We start from the raw sequence: 25,144 nt of genomic DNA on the forward strand, positions 1-25,144 counted from the left end.
CTAGTGATGTCCCATTCCATTGGGTTATTAATCTGTCCCTACACTAGTGATGTCCCATTCCATAAGGTTATTAATCTGTCCCTACACTAGTGATGTCCCATTCCATAGGGTTATTAATCTGTCCCTACACTAGTGATGTCCCATTCCATAGGGTTATTAATCTGTCCCTACACTAGTGATGTCCCATTCCATTGGGTTATTAATCTGTCCCTACACTAGTGATGTCCCATTCCATAGGGTTATTAATCTGTCCCTACACTAGTGATGTCCCATTCCATAGGGTTATTAATCTGTCCCTACACTAGTGATGTCCCATTCCATTGGGTTATTAATCTGTCCCTACACTAGTGATGTCTCATTCCATAGGGTTATTTATCTGTCCCTACACTAGTGATGTCCCATTCCATAGGGTTATTTATCTCTAACTATACTAGTGATGTCCCATTCCATAGGGTTATTAATCTGTCCCTACACTTGTGATGTCCCATTCCATAGGGTTATTCATCTGCCCCTACACTAGTGATGTCCCATTCCATAGGGTTATTAATCTCTAACTACACTAGTGATGTCCCATTCCATAGGGTTATTAATCTGTCCCTACACTAGTGATGTCTCATTCCATAGGGTTATTAATCTGTCCCTACACTAGTGATGTCCCATTCCATAGGGTTATTTATCTCTAACTACACTAGTGATGTCCCATTCCATAGGGTTATTAATCTGTCCCTACACTAGTGATGTCTCATTCCATAGGGTTATTAATCTGTCCCTACACTAGTGATGTCCCATTCCATAGGGTTATTCATCTGTCCCTACACTAGTGATGTCCCATTCCATAGGGTTATTAATCTGTCCCTACACTAGTGATGTCCCATTCCATAGGGTTATTAATCTGTCCCTACACTAGTGATGTCCCATTCCATAGGGTTATTAATCTGTCCCTACACTAGTGATGTCCCATTCCATAGGGTTATTTATCTGTCCCTACACTAGTGATGTCCCATTCCATAGGGTTATTAATCTGTCCCTACACTAGTGATGTCCCATTCCATAGGGTTATTTATCTCTAACTACACTAGTGATGTCCCATTCCATAGGGTTATTAATCTGTCCCTACACTAGTGATGTCCCATTCCATAGGGTTATTAATCTGTCCCTAAACTAGTGATGTCCCATTCCATAGGGTTATTTATCTCTAACTACACTAGTGATGTCCCATTCCATAGGGTTATTAATCTGTCCCTACACTAGTGATGTCCCATTCCATAAGGTTATTTATCTCTAACTACACTACTGATGTCCCATTCCATAAGGTTATTTATCTCTAACTACACTAGTGATGTCCCATTCCATAGGGTTATTAATCTGTCCCTACACTAGTGATGTCCCATTCCAAAGGGTTATTTATCTCTAACTACACTAGTGATGTCTCATTCCATAGGGTTATTAATCTGTCCCTACACTAGTGATGTCCCATTCCATAGGGTTATTTATCTATAAGTACACTAGTGATGTCCCATTCCATTGGGTTATTAATCTGTCCCTACACTAGTGATGTCCCATTCCATAGGGTTATTAATCTGTCCCTACACTAGTGATGTCCCATTCCATAGGGTTATTAATCTGTCCCTACACTAGTGATGTTCCATTCCATAAGGTTATTTATCTCTAACTACACTAGTGATGTCCCATTCCATAGGGTTATTAATCTGTCCCTACACTAGTGATGTCTCATTCCATAAGGTTATTTATCTCTAACTACACTAGTGATGTCCCATTCCATAGGGTTATTAATCTGTCCCTACACTAGTGATGTCCCATTCCATAGGGTTATTAATCTGTCCCTACACTAGTGATGTCCCATTCCATAGGGTTATTAATCTGTCCCTACACTAGTGATGTCCCATTCCATAGGGTTATTAATCTGTCCCTACACTAGTGATGTCCCATTCCATAGGGTTATTAATCTGTCCCTACACTAGTGATGTCCCATTCCATTGGGTTATTAATCTGTCCCTACACTAGTGATGTCTCATTCCATAGGGTTATTTATCTGTCCCTACACTAGTGATGTCCCATTCCATAGGGTTATTTATCTCTAACTATACTAGTGATGTCCCATTCCATAGGGTTATTAATCTGTCCCTACACTTGTGATGTCCCATTCCATAGGGTTATTCATCTGCCCCTACACTAGTGATGTCCCATTCCATAGGGTTATTAATCTCTAACTACACTAGTGATGTCCCATTCCATAGGGTTATTAATCTGTCCCTACACTAGTGATGTCCCATTCCATAGGGTTATTAATCTGTCCCTACACTAGTGATGTCCCATTCCATAAGGTTATTTATCTCTAACTACACTAGTGATGTCCCATTCCATAGGGTTATTAATCTGTCCCTACACTAGTGATGTCCCATTCCATAGGGTTATTCATCTGTCCCTACACTAGTGATGTCCCATTCCATAGGGTTATTTATCTCTAACTACACTAGTGATGTCCCATTCCATAGGGTTATTAATCTGTCCCTACACTAGTGATGTCCCATTCCATAGGGTTATTAATCTGGCCCTACACTAGTGATGTCCCATTCCATAGGGTTATTAATCTGTCCCTACACTAGTGATGTCTCATTCCATAGGGTTATTAATCTGTCCCTACACTAGTGATGTCCCATTCCATAGGGTTATTTATCTCTAACTACACTAGTGATGTCCCATTCCATAGGGTTATTAATCTGTCCCTACACTAGTGATGTCTCATTCCATAGGGTTATTAATCTGTCCCTACACTAGTGATGTCCCATTCCATAGGGTTATTCATCTGTCCCTACACTAGTGATGTCCCATTCCATAGGGTTATTAATCTGTCCCTACACTAGTGATGTCCCATTCCATAGGGTTATTAATCTGTCCCTACACTAGTGATGTCCCATTCCATAGGGTTATTAATCTGTCCCTACACTAGTGATGTCCCATTCCATAGGGTTATTTATCTGTCCCTACACTAGTGATGTCCCATTCCATAGGGTTATTAATCTGTCCCTACACTAGTGATGTCCCATTCCATAGGGTTATTTATCTCTAACTACACTAGTGATGTCCCATTCCATAGGGTTATTAATCTGTCCCTACACTAGTGATGTCCCATTCCATAGGGTTATTAATCTGTCCCTACACTAGTGATGTCCCATTCCAAAGGGTTATTTATCTCTAACTACACTAGTGATGTCCCATTCCATAAGGTTATTTATCTCTAACTACACTAGTGATGTCCCATTCCATAGGGTTATTAATCTGTCCCTACACTAGTGATGTCCCATTCCATTGGGTTATTAATCTGTCCCTACACTAGTGATGTCCCATTCCATAAGGTTATTAATCTGTCCCTACACTAGTGATGTCCCATTCCATAGGGTTATTAATCTGTCCCTACACTAGTGATGTCCCATTCCATAGGGTTATTAATCTGTCCCTACACTAGTGATGTCCCATTCCATTGGGTTATTAATCTGTCCCTACACTAGTGATGTCCCATTCCATAGGGTTATTAATCTGTCCCTACACTAGTGATGTCCCATTCCATAGGGTTATTAATCTGTCCCTACACTAGTGATGTCCCATTCCATTGGGTTATTAATCTGTCCCTACACTAGTGATGTCTCATTCCATAGGGTTATTTATCTGTCCCTACACTAGTGATGTCCCATTCCATAGGGTTATTTATCTCTAACTATACTAGTGATGTCCCATTCCATAGGGTTATTAATCTGTCCCTACACTTGTGATGTCCCATTCCATAGGGTTATTCATCTGCCCCTACACTAGTGATGTCCCATTCCATAGGGTTATTAATCTCTAACTACACTAGTGATGTCCCATTCCATAGGGTTATTAATCTGTCCCTACACTAGTGATGTCCCATTCCATAGGGTTATTAATCTGTCCCTACACTAGTGATGTCCCATTCCATAAGGTTATTTATCTCTAACTACACTAGTGATGTCCCATTCCATAGGGTTATTAATCTGTCCCTACACTAGTGATGTCCCATTCCATAGGGTTATTCATCTGTCCCTACACTAGTGATGTCCCATTCCATAGGGTTATTTATCTCTAACTACACTAGTGATGTCCCATTCCATAGGGTTATTAATCTGTCCCTACACTAGTGATGTCCCATTCCATAGGGTTATTAATCTGGCCCTACACTAGTGATGTCCCATTCCATAGGGTTATTAATCTGTCCCTACACTAGTGATGTCTCATTCCATAGGGTTATTAATCTGTCCCTACACTAGTGATGTCCCATTCCATAGGGTTATTTATCTCTAACTACACTAGTGATGTCCCATTCCATAGGGTTATTAATCTGTCCCTACACTAGTGATGTCTCATTCCATAGGGTTATTAATCTGTCCCTACACTAGTGATGTCCCATTCCATAGGGTTATTCATCTGTCCCTACACTAGTGATGTCCCATTCCATAGGGTTATTAATCTGTCCCTACACTAGTGATGTCCCATTCCATAGGGTTATTAATCTGTCCCTACACTAGTGATGTCCCATTCCATAGGGTTATTAATCTGTCCCTACACTAGTGATGTCCCATTCCATAGGGTTATTTATCTGTCCCTACACTAGTGATGTCCCATTCCATAGGGTTATTAATCTGTCCCTACACTAGTGATGTCCCATTCCATAGGGTTATTTATCTCTAACTACACTAGTGATGTCCCATTCCATAGGGTTATTAATCTGTCCCTACACTAGTGATGTCCCATTCCATAGGGTTATTAATCTGTCCCTAAACTAGTGATGTCCCATTCCATAGGGTTATTTATCTCTAACTACACTAGTGATGTCCCATTCCATAGGGTTATTAATCTGTCCCTACACTAGTGATGTCCCATTCCATAAGGTTATTTATCTCTAACTACACTACTGATGTCCCATTCCATAAGGTTATTTATCTCTAACTACACTAGTGATGTCCCATTCCATAGGGTTATTAATCTGTCCCTACACTAGTGATGTCCCATTCCAAAGGGTTATTTATCTCTAACTACACTAGTGATGTCTCATTCCATAGGGTTATTAATCTGTCCCTACACTAGTGATGTCCCATTCCATAGGGTTATTTATCTATAAGTACACTAGTGATGTCCCATTCCATTGGGTTATTAATCTGTCCCTACACTAGTGATGTCCCATTCCATAGGGTTATTAATCTGTCCCTACACTAGTGATGTCCCATTCCATAGGGTTATTAATCTGTCCCTACACTAGTGATGTCTCATTCCATAAGGTTATTTATCTCTAACTACACTAGTGATGTCCCATTCCATAGGGTTATTAATCTGTCCCTACACTAGTGATGTCCCATTCCATAGGGTTATTAATCAGTCCCTACACTAGTGATGTCCCATTCCATAGGGTTATTAATCTGTCCCTACACTAGTGATGTCCCATTCCATAGGGTTATTAATCTGTCCCTACACTAGTGATGTCCCATTCCATAGGGTTATTAATCTGTCCCTACACTAGTGATGTCCCATTCCATTGGGTTATTAATCTGTCCCTACACTAGTGATGTCTCATTCCATAGGGTTATTTATCTGTCCCTACACTAGTGATGTCCCATTCCATAGGGTTATTTATCTCTAACTATACTAGTGATGTCCCATTCCATAGGGTTATTAATCTGTCCCTACACTTGTGATGTCCCATTCCATAGGGTTATTCATCTGCCCCTACACTAGTGATGTCCCATTCCATAGGGTTATTAATCTCTAACTACACTAGTGATGTCCCATTCCATAGGGTTATTAATCTGTCCCTACACTAGTGATGTCCCATTCCATAGGGTTATTAATCTGTCCCTACACTAGTGATGTCCCATTCCATAAGGTTATTTATCTCTAACTACACTAGTGATGTCCCATTCCATAGGGTTATTAATCTGTCCCTACACTAGTGATGTCCCATTCCATAGGGTTATTCATCTGTCCCTACACTAGTGATGTCCCATTCCATAGGGTTATTTATCTCTAACTACACTAGTGATGTCCCATTCCATAGGGTTATTAATCTGTCCCTACACTAGTGATGTCCCATTCCATAGGGTTATTAATCTGGCCCTACACTAGTGATGTCCCATTCCATAGGGTTATTAATCTGTCCCTACACTAGTGATGTCTCATTCCATAGGGTTATTAATCTGTCCCTACACTAGTGATGTCCCATTCCATAGGGTTATTTATCTCTAACTACACTAGTGATGTCCCATTCCATAGGGTTATTAATCTGTCCCTACACTAGTGATGTCTCATTCCATAGGGTTATTAATCTGTCCCTACACTAGTGATGTCCCATTCCATAGGGTTATTCATCTGTCCCTACACTAGTGATGTCCCATTTCATAGGGTTATTAATCTGTCCCTACACTAGTGATGTCCCATTCCATAGGGTTATTAATCTGTCCCTACACTAGTGATGTCCCATTCCATAGGGTTATTAATCTGTCCCTACACTAGTGATGTCCCATTCCATAGGGTTATTTATCTGTCCCTACACTAGTGATGTCCCATTCCATAGGGTTATTAATCTGTCCCTACACTAGTGATGTCCCATTCCATAGGGTTATTTATCTCTAACTACACTAGTGATGTCCCATTCCATAGGGTTATTAATCTGTCCCTACACTAGTGATGTCCCATTCCATAGGGTTATTAATCTGTCCCTAAACTAGTGATGTCCCATTCCATAGGGTTATTTATCTCTAACTACACTAGTGATGTCCCATTCCATAGGGTTATTAATCTGTCCCTACACTAGTGATGTCCCATTCCATAAGGTTATTTATCTCTAACTACACTACTGATGTCCCATTCCATAAGGTTATTTATCTCTAACTACACTAGTGATGTCCCATTCCATAGGGTTATTAATCTGTCCCTACACTAGTGATGTCCCATTCCAAAGGGTTATTTATCTCTAACTACACTAGTGATGTCTCATTCCATAGGGTTATTAATCTGTCCCTACACTAGTGATGTCCCATTCCATAGGGTTATTTATCTATAAGTACACTAGTGATGTCCCATTCCATTGGGTTATTAATCTGTCCCTACACTAGTGATGTCCCATTCCATAGGGTTATTAATCTGTCCCTACACTAGTGATGTCCCATTCCATAGGGTTATTAATCTGTCCCTACACTAGTGATGTCCCATTCCATAAGGTTATTTATCTCTAACTACACTAGTGATGTCCCATTCCATAGGGTTATTAATCTGTCCCTACACTAGTGATGTCTCATTCCATAAGGTTATTTATCTCTAACTACACTAGTGATGTCCCATTCCATAGGGTTATTAATCTGTCCCTACACTAGTGATGTCCCATTCCATAGGGTTATTAATCTGTCCCTACACTAGTGATGTCCCATTCCATAGGGTTATTAATCTGTCCCTACACTAGTGATGTCCCATTCCATTGGGTTATTAATCTGTCCCTACACTAGTGATGTCCCATTCCATAAGGTTATTTATCTCTAACTACACTAGTGATGTCCCATTCCATAGGGTTATTAATCTGTCCCTACACTAGTGATGTCCCATTCCATTGGGTTATTAATCTGTCCCTACACTAGTGATGTCCCATTCCATAGGGTTATTAATCTGTCCCTACACTAGTGATGTCCCATTCCATAGGGTTATTAATCTGGCCCTACACTAGTGATGTCCCATTCCATAGGGTTATTTATCTCTAACTACACTAGTGATGTCCCATTCCATAGGGTTATTAATCTGTCCCTAAACTAGTGATGTCCCATTCCATAGGGTTATTAATCTCTAACTACACTAGTGATGTCCCATTCCATAGGGTTATTAATCTGGCCCTACACTAGTTTCTCTGTTTTGGAGGGACACTCCCCCACGAGGGACACTCCCCCACCGAGGGACACTCCCCCACCGAGGGACACTCCCCAAGCGGGATGGCTAAGGAGGGCTATTAGTCTAACACTTCTCCCTCTCCCTCCAGGCTCGTGGTCTCTCTCCTCAGTGGGTGTTCAGTGCTAGAGGAGACTACAGCAGAGCAGCTGAGACCCTGCAGGAGGCCATACTGAACTCTGATGTACAGGACGAGACTATGACACGCATCTACAACACACGCATGATGAGGGTAGGTAGGGGATAGCTGTGTCTGTCTCTGTCTGTCTGATTCTCTGTCTCTCTCTGTCTGTCGGATTCTCTGTCTCTCTGGTGGTCTGTGTATACCAGTCAAAAGTTTGGACATACCTACTCATTTAAGGGTTTTTCTTTATTTTATACAATTGAGATGGTTTGGGATGAGTTGTACCGCAGAGTGAAGGAAAAGCAGCCAACAAGTGCTCAGCATATGTGGGGAACTCCTTCAAGACTGTAGGAAAACCATTCCTCATGAAGCTGGTTGAGAGAATGCCAAGAGTGTGAAAAATTGTCATCAAGGCAAAGGGTGGCTACTTTGAAAAATCTCAAATATGTTTAACACTTTTTCAGTTACTACATGATTCCATATGTGTTATTTCATAGTTCTGATGTCTTCAATATTATTCTACAATGTAGAAAATAGTAGAAATAAAGAAAAACCCTGGATTGAGAAGGTGTCCAAACCTTTGACTGGTCCTGTATATATGTAATGTGTGTGTGTGAGGGTTTATATATATATATATATATATATAGATCGATAATGGTTATGTGTATCTGTGTATATATATAGATATATGTGTGTGTATATATATATATATATTTATGTATATGTATATATATATATTGTGTGTGTTTGTATATATGTAGTGTGTGTGTGTTCATATACACTACCGTTCAAACGTTTGGGGTCACTTAGAAATGTCCTTGTTTTTGAAAGAAAAGCATTTTTTTGTCCATTAAAATAACATAAAATTGATCAGAAATACAGTGTAGACATTGTTAATGTTGGAAATAACTGTTGTACCTGGAAACAGCTGATTTATAATGGAATATCGACATAGGCGTACAGTGTTCCAATGTCACGTTGGGTTAGCTAATCCAAGTTTATAATTTTAGAAGGCTAATTGATCATTAGAAAACCCTTTTGCAATTATGTTAGCAGAGCTGAAAACTGTTGTCCTGATTAAAGAAGCAATAAAACTGGCCTTCTTTAGACTAGTTGAGTATCTGGAGCATCACCATTTATGAGTTCGATTACAGGCTCAAAATAGCCAGAAACAAAGACCTTTCTTCTGAAACTCGTCAGTCTATTCTTGTTCTGAGAAATGAAGGCTATTCCATGAGAGAAATTGCCAAGAAACTGAAGATCTCGCACAACGCTGTGTACTACTCCCTTCACAGAACAGCGCAAACTGTCTCTAACCAGAATAGAAAGAGGAGTGGGAGGCCCCAGTGCACAGTTGAGCAAGAGGACAAGTACATTTGAGTGTCTAGATTGAGAAACAGACGCCTCACAAGTCCTCAACTGGCAGCTTCATTAAATAGTACCCACAAAACACCAGTCAGTGAAGAGGTGACTCTGGGATGCTGGCCTTCTAGTCAGAGATCCTCTGTCCAGTCTCAACGTCAACAGTGAAGAGACGACTCCGGGATGCTGGCCTTCTAGGCAGAGTTGCAAAGAAAAAGCCACATCTCAGACTGGACAATAAAAATAAAAGATTAAGATGGCAAAAGAACACAGACACTGGACAGAGAAACTCTGCCTAGAAGGCCAGCATCCCAGACTCGCCTTTTCACTGTTGATGTTGAGACTGGACAGAGGAACTCTGCCTAGAAGGCCAGCATCCCGGAGTCGCCTCTTCACTGTTGACGTTGAGACTGGTTTTTTGAGGGAGTAGTACGAGATCTTCAGTTTCTTGGCAATTTCTCTCATGGAATAGCTTTCATTTCTCAGAACAAGAATAGACTGACGAGTTTCAGAAGAAAGGTCTTTGTTTCTGGCCATTTTGAGCCTGTAATCGAACCCACAAATGCTGATGCTCCAGATACTCAACTAGTCTAAAGAAGGCCAGTTTTATTCCTTCTTTAATCAGGACAGCAGTTTTCAGCTCTGCTAACATAATTGCAGAAGGGTTCTCAAATGATCAATTAGCCTTTTAAAATGATAAACTTGGATTAGCTAACCCAACGTGCCATTGAAACACAGGAGTGATGGTTGCTGATAATGGGCCTCTGTACACCTATGTAGATATTCCATTAAAAATCAGCTTTTTCCATCTACAACAGTCATTTACAACATTAACAATGTCTACACTGTATTTCTGATCAATTTGATCAATTATTTTAATGGTAAAAAAAAAGCTTTTCTTTCAAAAACAAAGACATTTCTAAGTGACCCCAAACTTTTGAACGGTAGTGTGTATCTCAATGACTTCATTAGATAATGTGTGTTTTTATATAATATATATATATATAATGTGTGTTTTTATATAATATATATATATATATATATATAATGTGTGTTTTTATATAATATATATATATAATGTGTGTATATATACAGGATGTAATGTGTGTAATGTGTCTCTACAGGTAGAGTATTACTTCCTGTCCCAGTACGTGTCTGTGGTTGAGACTCCGTTCCGTCACGTTTTGCACGGTCGGGGGGAACACACTCTGAGTGCTCTCACCGAACACCTTTCTCTACTGACCTCCGACCCCAGGCGCTTCAACGAGGCCCTTTTCCGACGGCAACTAGCCCTGTTCACCTGGACACTGCAGGGAGCCGCCAACGCTCTGAGTGGAGACATTTGGAACATAGACAATGTCTTCTAACATAAACACATGTAGAGATGCATACACACACACACACACACACACACACTATACACACACACACACATTACACAAACACACTATACACACTCTATCTCACCTCTCTGTCCTGTCAGTATTTCTGGTGTAGGCAGACAGACACCTCTCTGTCCTGACAGTATTTCTGGTGTAGGCAGACAGACACCTCTCTGCCCTGACAGTATTTCTGGTGTAGGCAGACAGACACCTCTCTGTCCTGACAGTATTTCTGGTGTAGGCAGACAGACACCTCTCTGTCCTGACAGTATTTCTGGTGTAGGCAGTCAGACACCTCTCTGTCCTGACAGTATTTCTGGTGTAGGCAGACAGACACCTCTCTGTCCTGACAGTATTTCTGGTGTAGGCAGACAGACACCTCTCTGTCCTGACAGTATTTCTGGTGTAGGCAGCTCTAGTCTAGTCTACTGCATAGGGCTCTAGTCCAGTCTACTGCATAGGGCTCTAGTCCAGTCTACTGCATAGGGCTCTAGTCCAGTCTACTGCATAGGGCTCTAGTCCAGTCTACTGTATAGGGCTCTATTCCAGTCTACTGCATAGGGCTCTAGTCCAGTCTACTGCATAGGGCTCTAGTCCAGTCTACTGCATAGGGGTCTATTCCAGTCTACTGCAGAGGGATCTAGTCCAGTCTACTGCATAGGGCTCTAGTCCAGTCTACTGCATAGGGCTCTAGTCCAGTCTACTGCATAGGGCTCTAGTCCAGTCTACTGCATAGGGTTCTATTCCAGTCTACTGCATAGGGCTCTAGTCTAGTCTACTGCATAGGGCTCTAGTCTAGTCTACTGCATAGGGCTCTAGTCTAGTCTACTGCATAGGGCTCTAGTCTAGTCTACTGCATAGGGCTCTAGTCCAGTCTACTGCATAGGGCTCTAGTCTAGTCTACTGCATAGGGCTCTAGTCCAGTCTACTGCATAGGGTTCTATTCCAGTCTACTGCATAGGGGTCTATTCCAGTCTACTGCAGAGGGATCTAGTCCAGTCTACTGCATAGGGCTCTAGTCCAGTCTACTGCATAGGGCTCTATTCCAGTCTACTGCATAGGGCTCTATTCCAGTCTACTGCATAGGGCTCTAGTCCAGTCTACTGCATAGGGCTCTAGTCCAGTCTACTGCATAGGGCTCTATTCCAGTCTAGTGCATAGGGCTCTAGTCTAGTATACTATAGGGCTCTAGACCAGTCTAGTGTACTACATAGGGCTCTAGTCTAGTATACTATAGGGTTCTAGACCAGTCTAGTGTACTATATAGGGCTCTAGACCAGTCTAGTGTTCTATATAGGGCTCTAGACCAGTCTAGTGTACTATATAGGGCTCTAGACTAGTATACTATAGGGCTCTAGACCAGTCTAGTGTACTATATAGGGCTCTAGACCAGTATACTATAGGGCTCTAGTCCAGTGTAGGGTACTATATAGGGCTCTAGACCAGTATACTATAGGGCTCTAGTCCAGTGTAGGGTACTATATAGGGCTCTAGACCAGTATACTATAGGGCTCTAGTCCAGTGTAGGGTACTATATAGGGCTCTAGTCCAGTGTAGGGTACTATATAGGGCTCTAGTCCAGTGTAGGGTACTATATAGGGCTCTAGTCCAGTGTAGGGTACTATATAGGGCTCTAGTCCAGTGTAGGGTACTATATAGGGCTCTAGACTAGTATACTATAGGGCTCTAGTCCAGTGTAGGGTACTATATAGGGCTCTAGACCAGTGTAGGGTACTATATAGGGCTCTAGTCCAGTGTAGGGTACTATATAGGGCTCTAGACCAGTATACTATAGGGCTCTAGTCCAGTGTAGGGTACTATATAGGGCTCTAGACCAGTCTAGTGTACTATATAGGGCTCTAGACCAGTATACTATAGGGCTCTAGTCCAGTGTAGGGTACTATATAGGGCTCTAGACTAGTATACTATAGGGCTCCAGTCCAGTGTAGGGTACTATATAGGGCTCTAGACCAGTATACTATAGGGCTCTAGTCCAGTGTAGGGTACTATATAGGGCTCTAGACCAGTATACTATAGGGCTCTAGTCCAGTGTAGGGTACTATATAGGGCTCTAGACCAGTATACTATAGGGCTCTAGTCCAGTGTAGGGTACTATATAGGGCTCTAGACCAGTATACTATAGGGCTCTAGTCCAGTGTAGGGTACTATATAGGGCTCTAGACTAGTATACTATAGGGCTCTAGACCAGTCTAGTGTACTATATAGGGCTCTAGACCAGTATACTATAGGGCTCTAGTCCAGTGTAGGGTACTATATAGTGCTCTAGACCAGTATACTATAGGGCTCTAGTCCAGTGTAGGGTACTATATAGGGCTCTAGTCCAGTGTAGGGTACTATATAGGGCTCTAGTCCAGTGTAGGGTACTATATAGGGCTCTAGTCCAGTATACTATAGGGCTCTAGTCCAGTGTAGGGTACTATATAGGGCTCTAGACCAGTATACTATAGGGCTCTAGTCCAGTGTAGGGTACTATATAGGGCTCTAGTCCAGTGTAGGGTACTATATAGGGCTCTAGTCCAGTGTAGGGTACTATATAGTGTACAGGGTGTTATTTGGGATTGCTTTTGAGCGTTAATCTGTGTGATTCTTTAGTATTTCCTCTCCATGACGACCTGGTTGCTCCTCCATGGCTGATCCCCAAATGGCTCCCTATTGCCTTTATAGTGCACTATATGACACCCTGGTAATGAGTGTAGTGCGCTCTATAGGGAATAGGGTACCGTTGGGACTCACCCTATAGGATCCTGTTACTTCTATAGACACTGACCTAGGATCAGTTTTGTACTCTCTCTGCCTGGTGGTCAGGCTTAGAGTGGTGCAGGGTGATCTGGTCCTAGATCAGCCCTTAGGGTTAGTAACGACCTCCAGGTTTCTGATGTAACAGTGATTATCGGGGGCAGTGACTCCCATAATTATGACAGTTATACAGTACTGTCCTCCAATCAAACAGCAGTATCTGCTATCAATCAACCCTCATGTCACAAACGCGGGAGTGGGGCTTAAATGGTGAAGGTGAGAGGTCAAGCCAGGTGACCTGATTTGTTCAATGGAGCCTGGGTATTATTTTGCTGACGCCTCCCTTTCTCTGAGAATGACCTTAGAACCCTGACCTCCTTGTTTGTGACATCACAGGTCACTGCCTAGCCAGTGTTGTTGAGGACTGTGTTTTGCTACTTTGTCCTTAGAACCCTGACCTCCTTGTTTGTGACATCACAGGTCACTGCCTAGCCAGTGTTGTTGAGGACTGTGTTTTGCTACTTTGTCCTTAGAACCCTGACCTCCTTGTTTGTGACATCACAGGTCACTGCCTAGCCAGTGTTGTTGAGGACTGTGTTTTGCTACTTTGTCCTTAGAACCCTGACCTCCTTGTTTGTGACATCACAGGTCACTGCCTAGCCAGTGTTGTTGAGGACTGTGTTTTGCTACTTTGTCCTTAGAACCCTGACCTCCTTGTTTGTGACATCACAGGTCACTGCCTAGCCAGTGTTGTTGAGGACTGTGTTTTGCTACTTTGTCCCAATAAAGTATTTTCCTCTTGTTTCATAACCATCCTGTGTCTGGCCTCTCCTCCTCTCCTCCTCTCCTCCTCTCCTCCTCTCTTCCTCTCTTCCTCTCCTCCTTTCCTCCTCTCCTCCTCTCTTCCTCTCTCCCTCTCCTCCTCTCCTCCTCTCCTCCTCTCTCCCTCTCCTCCTTTCCTCCTCTCTTGCTCTCCTCCTTTCCTCCTCTCCTCCTCTCTTCCTCTCTTCCTCTCCTCCTCTCTTCCTCTCCTCCTCTCCTCCTTTCCTCCTCTCCTCCTCTCCTCCTCTCTTCCTCTCCTCTTCTCCTCCTCTCCTCCTCTCTTCCTCTCCTCCTCTCCTCCTCTCCTCCTCTCTTCCTCTCCTCCTTTCCTCTCCTCCTCTCTTCCTCTCCTCCTCTCTCCCTCTCCTCCTCTCTTCCTCTCCTCCTTTCCTCCTCTCCTCCTCTCTTCCTCTCCTCCTCTCCTCCTCTCTTCCTCTCCTCCTCTCTTCCTCTCCTCCTCTCTTCCTCTCCTCCTTTCCTCCTCTCCTCCTCTCTTCCTCTCCTCCTCTCCTCCTCTCCTTCACTAACTTCCTACACAGTCATAAAAATACATCATAAAACCACTGGGGCAGATTTTAAACATTTTATTGAAGAACAATAACAATTCGCTCAATGTGACACAACTGTAAAACAACATCTGCCAACAGTCAAACATCAATGTCAGGCTGTTTACTGAAACAGTCAAACATCAATAACAGGCTGTTTACTGAAACAGTCAAACATAAATGTCAGGCTGTTTACTGAAACAGTCAGGCTGTTTACTGAAACAGTCAAACATCAATAACAGGCTGTTTACTGAAACAGTCAAACATCAATGTCAGGCTGTTTACTGAAACAGTCAAACAGTCAAACATAAATGTCAGGCTGTTTACAGTCAGAACTATTAAAAACATCAACCACAGGTGCTCTGTCCTTCCTGAGAGACTACAGATAAAGTCACTGGATAGATTAGTCATGTCTGTCTGGCGATGTGGTCTGATGTCTCTGGGCTCCATTAGTCATCCTGGGATCAGTGTTGTTAGACTGAGGGGTCGTCTCGTCTCCCCTGGCAGGGCTGGATCTGCGAGTTCAGAACCAAGCAATCAATATCCTACGACATGGATTCTACGATATGTTGTTTTCTACAGAATATTCAATGTCATTTAAGTTAGCTCTAGGTACTGTATTTCTGTCTTACCTGGCTATGATGTTGCTTTCTCTCTGCCGTCCACTGGAGTAGGCTGCTCTCCTTCCCCGTCCACTGGAGGAGGCTGCTCTCCTTCCCGTCCACTGGAGGAGGCTGCTCTCCTTCCCCGTCCACTGGAGGAGGCTGCTCTCCTTCCCCGTCCACTGGAGGAGGCTGCTCTCCTTCCCCGTCCACTCCTGTCTCCTCTCCCCTCATTCCCTCTCCTTCTTCCCCTCCTGTTTCCTCCACACCCTCTTCATTTCCCTCTCCTTCTTCCCCTCCTGTTTCCTCCCCACCCTCTTCATTCTCTCCTTCATTTCCCTCTCCTTCTTCCTCTCTTATTTCCTTCTCTCCTTCTTCTCCTTCTTCACCCCCCTCCTCTTCATCACTGTCACTCTCTTCCTCATCACTCTCTTCACTTTCCTCTCCTCCCTCTTCCTCACCCTCTCCCCCCTCTTCTTCTCCCTCTCCTCCTTCCCCTCCCGCTTCTCTTTCCTGTCCTCCCTCCTCCTCCTCTTCATCACTTGAATGACTGTAGTCACTCTGTTGCTGAGAGAACGATGGAAAGAGTCGGTTAATCGCGCGTGTGTGTGTGTGTGTGTGTGCGTGCGTGCCACTTACCCCCTCTCCTTCATCGTTGTCTGATCTTGTCACCCGTCTCTTGTGGACCTGAGAGATGGCGGGAGAGACAGAACACAGCCTGTTAGGAGGGAGATGGAGGGAGAGAGACAGAACACAGCCTGTTAGGAGGGAGATGGAGGGAGACAGAGAGAGAGAGACAGAACACAGCCTGTTAGGAGGGAGATGCAGGGAGACAGAGAGAGAGAGACAGAACACAGCCTGGGATGGAGGGAGGGAGAAAGAGAGGCAGAACACAGCCTGGGATGGAGGGAGGGAGAAAGAGAGGCAGAACACAGCCTGGGATGGAGGGAGGGAGAAAGAGAGGCAGAACACAGCCTGGGATGGAGGGAGGGAGAAAGAGAGGCAGAACACAGCCTGGGATGGAGGGAGGGAGAAAGAGAGGCAGAACACAGCCTGGGATGGAGGGAGGGAGAAAGAGAGGCAGAACACAGCCTGGGATGGAGGGAGGGAGAAAGAGAGGCAGAACACAGCCTGGGATGGAGGGAGGGAGAAAGAGAGGCAGAACACAGCCTGGGATGGAGGGAGGGAGTAAGAGAGGCAGAACACAGCCTGGGATGGAGGGGGGGAGAAAGAGAGGCAGAACACATCATGGGACAGAGGGAGGGAGAAAGAGAGGCAGAACACAGCCTGGGATGGAGGGAGGGAGTAAGAGAGGCAGAGAGTAAGAGATACTTACAGGGAATGCTAGACTCATGCCCAGTACACATATCCAGATCAACACAATCCTCATGACCTGTTAACAGACCGACAGTAATAGTTGTTAGTTTAACTAACAGATCAACACTAATAGTTGTTAGTTTAACTAACAGACCTGTTAACAGATCAACAGTAATAATTGTTAGTTTAACTATCAGACCTGTTAACAGACCAACAGTAATAGTTGTTAGTTTAACTATCAGACCTGTTAACAGATCAACAGTAATAGTTGTTAGTTTAACTAACAGATCAACAGTAATAGTTGTTAGTTTAACTAACAGATCAACAGTAATAGTTGTTAGTTTAACTAACAGATCAACAGTAATAGTTGTTAGTTTAACTAACAGATCAACAGTAATAGTTGTTAGTTTAACTAACAGACCTGTTAACAGACCAACAGTAATAGTTGTTAGTTTGACCTGTAAATGAACAGCATCGTCTTCATATTGTCACTGTATCATTCATTATGGAATATGACCAGGCCTCTACACTACGGCACCACACCACTACTACACATGACCAGGCCTCTTCAGCAACAATCTCAACGTTACAACTCCAGATAACATAAAAGGTGAACGTTTAAGCAAACCGTTTGTTTTCTCCTAATTAATCTCTGTCCGGTTTTACCTGATGCTCAGCTGAAAGTCTTTAAACAGCAGACTGGTTCTGTAGTCTGTAGGTCTCTAATCCAATGTTTCAGACCAGAGTTCTGGTCCCTATTGGGGTTGATTTAAAACTCACACCAATCAGAACTCCTCTCACCCTGATCAACCAATCACAACACAGATAGGATGCATCACAGACCACTCCTTCGCCCTGCGGTTAGTTGTTCTGAAACCTGTGGTTGGTGGTGGGTGTGTTAAACTCCTGAACAGATGGTTTTAAAATGTTTTCATTTAACAGTGTCTGTTTTATTATACAACTCTGTTATTCTGAGACAGCTGATTGGACAGGATATTTCTACATTATGATGTCTGGGGATGCGTTGTTGGGTTCAAACCGGGGGTGGTCCTCTCCTTCACTCCTGGAGTTGTCTTCTCCTCTCCTCCCTGTTCCTCTCCTTCACTCCTGGAGTGGTCTTCTCCTCTCCTTCTCCCCTGGAGTGGTCTTCTCCTCTCCTTCTCCCCTGGAGTGGTCTTCTCCTTGCCTCCCCTGATCCTCTCTAGGAGGTGTTATGTGGTCTGTGGTCTTCTCCTCTCCTCCCTGATCCTCTCCTTCACTCCTGGAGTGGTCTTCTCCTCTCCTCCCTTTTCCTCTCCTTCACTCCTGGAGTGGTCTTCTCCTCTCCTTCTCCCCTGGAGTGGTCTTCTCCTTGCCTCCCCTGATCCTCTCTAGGAGGTGTTATGTGGTCTGTGGTCTTCTCCTCTCCTCCCTGATCCTCTCCTTCACTCCTGGAGTGGTCTTCTCCTCTCCTCCCTGTTCCCCTCCTTCACTCCTGGAGTGGTCTTCTCCTCTCCTTCTCCCCTGGAGTGGTCTTCTCCTCTCCTCCCTGTTCCTCTCCTTCACTCCTGGAGTGGTCTTCTCCTCTCCTTCTCCCCTGGAGTGGTCTTCTCCTCTCCTCCCTGTTCCTCTCCTTCACTCCTGGAGTGGTCTTCTCCTCTCCTCCCTGCTCCTCTCTAGGAGGTGTTATGTGGTCTGTGGTCTTCTCCTCTCCTCCCTGCTCCTCTCTAGGAGGTGTTATGTGCTATGTGGTCTTCTCCTCTCCTCCCTGCTCCTTTCCAGGAGGTGTTATGTGGTATGTGGTCTTCTCCTCTCCTCCCTGCTCCTCTCCAGGAGGTGTTATGTGGTATGTGGTCTTCTCCTCTCCTCCCTGCTCCTTTCCAGGAGGTGTTATGTGGTATGTGGTCTTCTCCTCTCCTCCCTGCTCCTCTCCAGGAGGTGTTATGTGGTTTGTGTGACTAGGACAGGGTCAGAGCGGGACCTAGACTGTGGCTTGGTTTATAGGACCATAGAGACGGGATCACACCCAAAACTGAACAAAACACAAATGCCCACTGTCTCTGTTTGTTTCATATTCGCCCCCTCCAGCACCACCCCAACAAGTTAAAATTGAGCGTTCCTTTGTTTAGTAGTACAAAAAGATGGAGGAAGATGAGTGTTAAACATGACATCATCAGGAGGCAATGCCTACGTGGTTAAAATCACACAAAGCACAACAATGATGTCATTGAAAATGAAATTGAAATGTAAGTTTAAGTGTAAGTGTGTGTGATCATATAAACCCATTTAAAAGGCCTCTACGTTACACAAGTCACTTGGCCAGTGTTTTATTGTGGAACACTTTATTTACTAGTAAACATGAAAAACACAACTGTAAAATGAGACACACATAGAAAAGCACATATTAGAAATCTATATAAAATATATCTATAATCTATATAAAAAGGTACTATTGCAGTCCTACAAGCTTGAGACATAGTATGACATCTGGCTCTGGTTCTCTCTCTCTCTGTCTGGTTCTCTCTCTCTCTGTCTTGTTCTCTCTCTCTGTCTTGTTCTCTTCCTCTCTCTCTCTCTCTGTCTTCCTCTCTCTCTGTCTCTCTCTCTCTCTGTCTCTCTCTCTCTCTCCTCTCTCTCTCCTCTCTGTCTCTCTGTCTCTCTCTGTCTCTCTCTCTCTCTGTCTTGTTGTCTCTCCTCTCTCTCTCTCTCTCTTCCTCTGTCTTGTTGTCTCTCCTCTCTCTCTCTCTCTCGCTGCCTAGCTGGTACTAGAGTCACTGTCGTTATTTGTCTGTGGAGATTGATTCACTTTAACTTTTAGAATCACTTAGAATCACTTGAATTGCCAGAATCATTTGAATCACTAGAGTCACTTGAATCACTAGAGTCACTTGAATCACTAGAGTCACTTGAGTCGCTAGAGTCGCTAGAATCGCTTGAGTCACTAGAATCGCTTGAGTCACTAGAATCGCTTGAGTCACTAGAATCACTTGAATCACTAGAGTCACTTGAGTCGCTAGAGTCGCTAGAATCACTTGAGTCGCTAGAATCACTTGAGTCGCTAGAATCGCTAGAATCACTTGAGTCGCTAGAATCGCTTGAGTCGCTAGAATCACTTGAGTCGCTAGAATCACTTGAGTCGCTAGAATCACTTGAGTCGCTAGAATCACTTGAGTCGCTAGAATCGCTAGAGTCACTAGAGTCACTAGAGTCGCTAGAGTCGCTAGAGTCACTAGAGTCGCTAGAGTCGCTAGAGTCGCTAGAGTCGCTAGAGTCACTTGAATCACTTGAGTTGCTGGAATCACTTGAATCGCTAGAGTCACTTGACTTGGAGGAATCGCTTGAATCACTAGAGGTGTTAGAGTCACTTGAATCACTAGAGGTGTTAGAGTCAACAGAATCACTTGATTTGGAGGAGTCATTGTGATCTGTCGGGTCTTTCCCGGTATGCGATTCACTGCCGGGTGAGTCCCTCTGCATCCCATAATCACCAAACTCCTCCCCTAGCAACCGGTCCTCACTGTAACCAGGAAGAGTTTTATAGGACATTGTCAGCTCCTCCTCTGTAATGTCATTGCTGGCGATGTCATCAACCTTGAGACTACGCCCCCTCCTCACATGCATAGGTCTGGGAGAGGGGCCACTGTCCTGTGCTCTGGTTGGTTGAGGGAACGTGGTAGGCGTGACTCCCGGAAACCCCTCTAAGGCGAGACCCCACCCCTTTCTACTGTCCTGGCCAGTCCGGGCTGAGCTGCCGTCTGGGTCCTCTCCTCTCTCGTGACCCTCTCCTATCCCCCAGGGGCTGACGCCAGACAGGGGGGAGGCTTGCCACTGCAAGACACAGACAACAGGTCATGGTAATGCATTTAATACTCTCTCTCTCAAAGCTGGTGGCAGTGTTGTCATCTCCACTACCCTCAGAAACGGACATCAACTACTCTGTCTGGACCTACAGGAGGAGAGATCTTTAACACCATCCTTATCACCATTATCATCATCATGACCCTCATCCTCACCATCATCACCACCACCATCCTTATCACCATGACCCCCATCCTCATCACCATGACCCCCATCATCATCATCATCCTCGTCACCATCATCCTCATCATCATCACCATCCTCATCACCATCACTACCACCATCACCATCCTCATCACCACCATCACCACATCCACCATCATCATCATCCTCATCATCACCATCCTCATCATCATCACCATCCTCACCACCATCACCACCACCACCACCACCATCATCATCCTCATCATCATCACCATCATCCTAATCACTATCCTCATCATCATCTCATCACCACCATCACCACCACCACCATCATCATCCTCCTCATCATCATCACCATCCTCACCACCATCACCATCATCATCATCATCACCAACCTCATCATCAACACCATGATCATCACCATCCTCATCATCACCACCATCCTCATCATCACCATCTTCATCATCAGGCTACTTACCGGCAGGCTGTTCACAGATGCAGTCCAGATCAGCAGAAGCAGTTTGATCTTCATCATGTCGTCTCTCACTGTCAGGTTTTGTGTCCTGTAATATCCTGTAACATGTTCATCAGTTGAAATGGACCTGCATGATGCAAGGTCCCTCAAAATAAAGAAAGGAGAAGAGTGGAGGAAAGAGGTAACAAGAGGAGGAGAGGAGATAGATAAAGAGAGAAACGAGGAGAAGAGGTAACGAGAGGAGGAGAGGAGAAGAGGGAAGGAGAAGAGGAGGAGAAGTAAGGAGAGGAGGAGGAGAGGAGAAGAGAGGTAACAGGAGGAGGAGAAGAAAGGAGGAGAAGAGGAAAGGTAACGGGAGGAGTAGAGGAGAGGTAACAAGAGGAGGAGAGGAGAGGGGTAACGAGAGAAACGAGGAGAAGAGGGAAGGAGAAGAGGAGGAGAAGTAAGGAGAGGAGGAGGAGAGGAGAAGAGAGAATGAGGAGAGGTAAGGAGAGGAGAAGAGTGGTGAGGAGGAGAGAAGAGAGGGGAGAGGAGAAGAGAGGTAACGGGAGGAGGAGAAGAGTGGTGAGAAGGAGAGAAGAGAGGGGAGAGGAGAAGACTTACCTGATGGTGTCGCCTTCCTCGTCTTCTGGTAAACTTGTGGTTTAAAGGAGTGTGTGTGGTTGTGGTTGGCTATTTAAACTCTTGAAGTAAAACACACACACCTGTGGCCACACCTGCTGCAGTGAATCTCACTTTATAATTGACCGTCTGTCTGAATAAATATATTGTCACCCCTGATACCATAGAATTACTCGGAGAGAGGAGACAGTATATAGTATATTCTAGTCCTCAAGCAGCACGGTATTAGGGTCGCTATATTTAGAATACTGTGTGTGTGTGTGTGTGTGTGTGTGTGTGTGTGTGTGTGTGTGTGTGTGTGTGTGTGTGTGTGTGTGTGTGTGTGTGTGTGTGTGTGAGAGTGTGTGAGAGAGAGAGAGAAAATTTATGTTAAGTATAGTTATCAGCTGTGTATGATAGGGTCATTGTACAGGCCAGTGATTCAAGCTATTATAGAGCCAAGCCTAAAATAACACACACACACACACACACACACACACACACACACACTCTGAATCTTCCGGATTATTCTGGTAAACAAACTGTTTGAGAGAGCTGTAATATAATAATGTAATAACTCTACTTTGTGTTCTCCTGGTGTCATGACATCACCACAAATATTACACAGAGACAGACAGGCCGAGACAGACAGACAGGCCCAGACAGACAGACAGACAGACAGACAGACAGACAGACAGACTATATGTTAGTGAACATTTCTCTGCCAAGATCATCCATCCAAAAAGCTGATTTCTCTCAAATTGTGTTTACATCCCTGTTAGTGAACATTCCTCCTTTGACAAGATAAATCATCCACCTGCCAGGTGAGGCGTATGGCCAGGTGAGGCGTATGGCCAGGTGAGGCGTATGGCCAGGTGAGGCGTATGGCCAGGTGAGGCGTATGGCCAGGTGAGGCATATCAAGATTGACTGGGCCTGGCCAGGTGTGGCATATCAATATTGACTGGGCCTGGCCAGGTGTGGCATATCAAGATTGACTGGGCTTGGCCAGGTGTGGCATATCAAGATTGACTGGGCCTGGCCAGGTGTGGTATATCAAGATTGACTGGGCCTGGCCAGGTGAGGCATATCAAGATTGACTGGGCCTGGCCAGGTGAGGCATATCAAGATTGACTGGGCCTGGCCAGGTGTGGCGTATGGCCAGGTGAGGCATATCAAGATTGACTGGGCCTGGCCAGGTGAGGCATATCAAGATTGACTGGGCCTGGCCAGGTGTGGCATATCAAGATTGACTGGGCCTGGCCAGGTGAGGCATATCAAGATTGACTGGGCCTGGCCAGGTGAGGCATATCAAGATTGACTGAGCTTGGCCAGGTGTGGCGTATGGCCAGGTGAGGCATATCAAGATTGACTGGGCCTGGCCAGGTGAGGCATATCAAGATTGACTGGGCCTGGCCAGGTGTGGCATATCAAGATTGACTGGGCCTGGCCAGGTGTGGCATATCAAGATTGACTGGGCCTGGCCAGGTGTGGCATATCAAGATTGACTGGGTCTGGCCAGGTGTGGCATATCAAGATTGACTGGGCCTGGCCAGGTGTGGCATATCAAGATTGACTGGGCCTGGCCAGGTGTGGCATATCAAGATTGACTGGGCCTGGCCAGGTGTGGCATATCAAGATTGACTGGGCCTGGCCAGGTGTGGCATATCAAGTTTGACTGGGCCAAGCCAGGTGAGGCGTATCAAGATTGACTGGGCCTGGCCAGGTGTGGCATATCAAGATTGACTGGGCCTGGCCAGGTGTGGCATATCAAGATTGACTGGGCCTGGCCAGGTGTGGCATATCAAGATTGACTGGGCCTGGCCAGGTGAGGCGTATCAAGATTGACTGAACCTGGCCAGGTGTGGCATATCAAGATTGACTGGGCCTGGCCAGGTGTGGCATATCAAGATTGACTGGGCCTGGCCAGGTGAGGCATATCAAGATTGACTGGGCCTGGCCAGGTGAGGCATATCAAGATTGACTGAGCCTGGCCAGGTGTGGCGTATGGCCAGGTGAGGCATATCAAGATTGACTGGGCCTGGCCAGGTGAGGCATATCAAGATTGACTGGGCCTGGCCAGGTGTGGCATATCAAGATTGACTGGGCCTGGCCAGGTGTGGCATATCAAGATTGACTGGGCCTGGCCAGGTGTGGCATATCAAGGTTGACTGGGCCTGGCCAGGTGTGGCATATCAAGATTGACTGGGCCTGGCCAGGTGTGGCATATCAAGATTGACTGGGCCTGGCCAGGTGTGGCATATCAAGATTGACTGGGCCAGGCCAGGTGAGGCGTATCAAGATTGATTGGCCAGGTGTGGCATATCAAGGACTGGGCCTGGCCAGGTGTGGCATATCAAGATTGACTGGGCCTGGCCAGGTGTGGCTGGGCCTGGCCAGGTGTGGCATATCAAGATTGACTGGGCCTGGCCAGGTGTGGCGTGGCCATCAAGATTGACTGGGCCTGGCCAGGTGTGGCATATCAGGTGTGGCATATCAAGATTGACTGGGCCTGGCCAGGTGTGGCCTGGCCAGGTGTGGCATATCAAGATTGACTGGGCCTGGCCAGGTGTGGCATATCAAGATTGACTGGGCCTGGCCAGGTGTGGCATATCAAGATTGACTGGGCCTGGCCAGGTGTGGCATATCAAGATTGACTGGGCCTGGCCAGGTGTGGCGTATCAAGATTGACTGGGCCTGGCCAGGTGAGGCGTATCAAGATTGACTGGGCCTGGCCAGGTGAGGCGTATCAAGATTGACTGGGCCTGGCCAGGTGTGGCATATCAAGATTGACTGGGCCTGGCCAGATTGACTGGGCCTGGCCAGGTGTGGCAGGTGTGGCATATCAAGATTGACTGGGCCTGGCCAGGTGTGGCATATCAAGATTGACTGGGCCTGGCCAGGTGTGGCATATCAAGATTGACTGGGCCTGGCCAGGTGTGGCATATCAAGATTGACTGGGCATGGCCAGGTGTGGCATATCAAGATTGACTGGGCCTGGCCAGGTGTGGCATATCAAGATTGACTGGGCCTGGCCAGGTGAGGCGTATCAAGATTGACTGGGCCTGGCTCCCAGTCATCAGAAATCTGTAGATTAGGGCCTAATGTAGTTATTTCAATTGACTGTCTGTCTGTCTGTCTGTTTATCTATACTGTCTGTCTGTCTGTCTGTCTGTCTGTCTGTCTGGGAACAAACCACACACTCATACCTCAACATGT

The 25,144-nt window shown here is 45.2% G+C and overlaps 2 protein-coding genes across 3 annotated transcripts in view; one reads left to right on the forward strand and one right to left on the reverse strand.

Moving 5' to 3' along the window:
• Positions 1-14,397, forward strand: part of LOC139379147 (transferrin receptor 2) — a 73,287-nt gene extending 58,890 nt beyond the window's left edge. For both annotated transcript variants that reach the window (XM_071121988.1, XM_071121989.1), the window contains exons 17-18: positions 8,051-8,191; positions 10,570-14,397. In XM_071121988.1, the coding sequence (XP_070978089.1) occupies positions 8,051-8,191; positions 10,570-10,812 (384 nt within the window). In that variant the 3' untranslated portion in view covers positions 10,813-14,397. The remainder of the gene's footprint in view (positions 1-8,050; positions 8,192-10,569) is intronic.
• Positions 14,398-19,669: 5,272 nt separating this feature from the next.
• Positions 19,670-25,144, reverse strand: part of LOC139379265 (dentin sialophosphoprotein-like) — a 17,150-nt gene continuing 11,675 nt past the window's right edge. Inside the window, exon 6 of the mRNA XM_071122064.1 lies at positions 19,670-20,274. Coding sequence (XP_070978165.1) covers positions 19,670-20,274 — 605 coding nt within the window. The remainder of the gene's footprint in view (positions 20,275-25,144) is intronic.

This window comes from Oncorhynchus clarkii, chromosome 21, assembly GCF_045791955.1.
Source record: "Oncorhynchus clarkii lewisi isolate Uvic-CL-2024 chromosome 21, UVic_Ocla_1.0, whole genome shotgun sequence".
Taxonomy (NCBI): domain Eukaryota; kingdom Metazoa; phylum Chordata; class Actinopteri; order Salmoniformes; family Salmonidae; genus Oncorhynchus; species Oncorhynchus clarkii.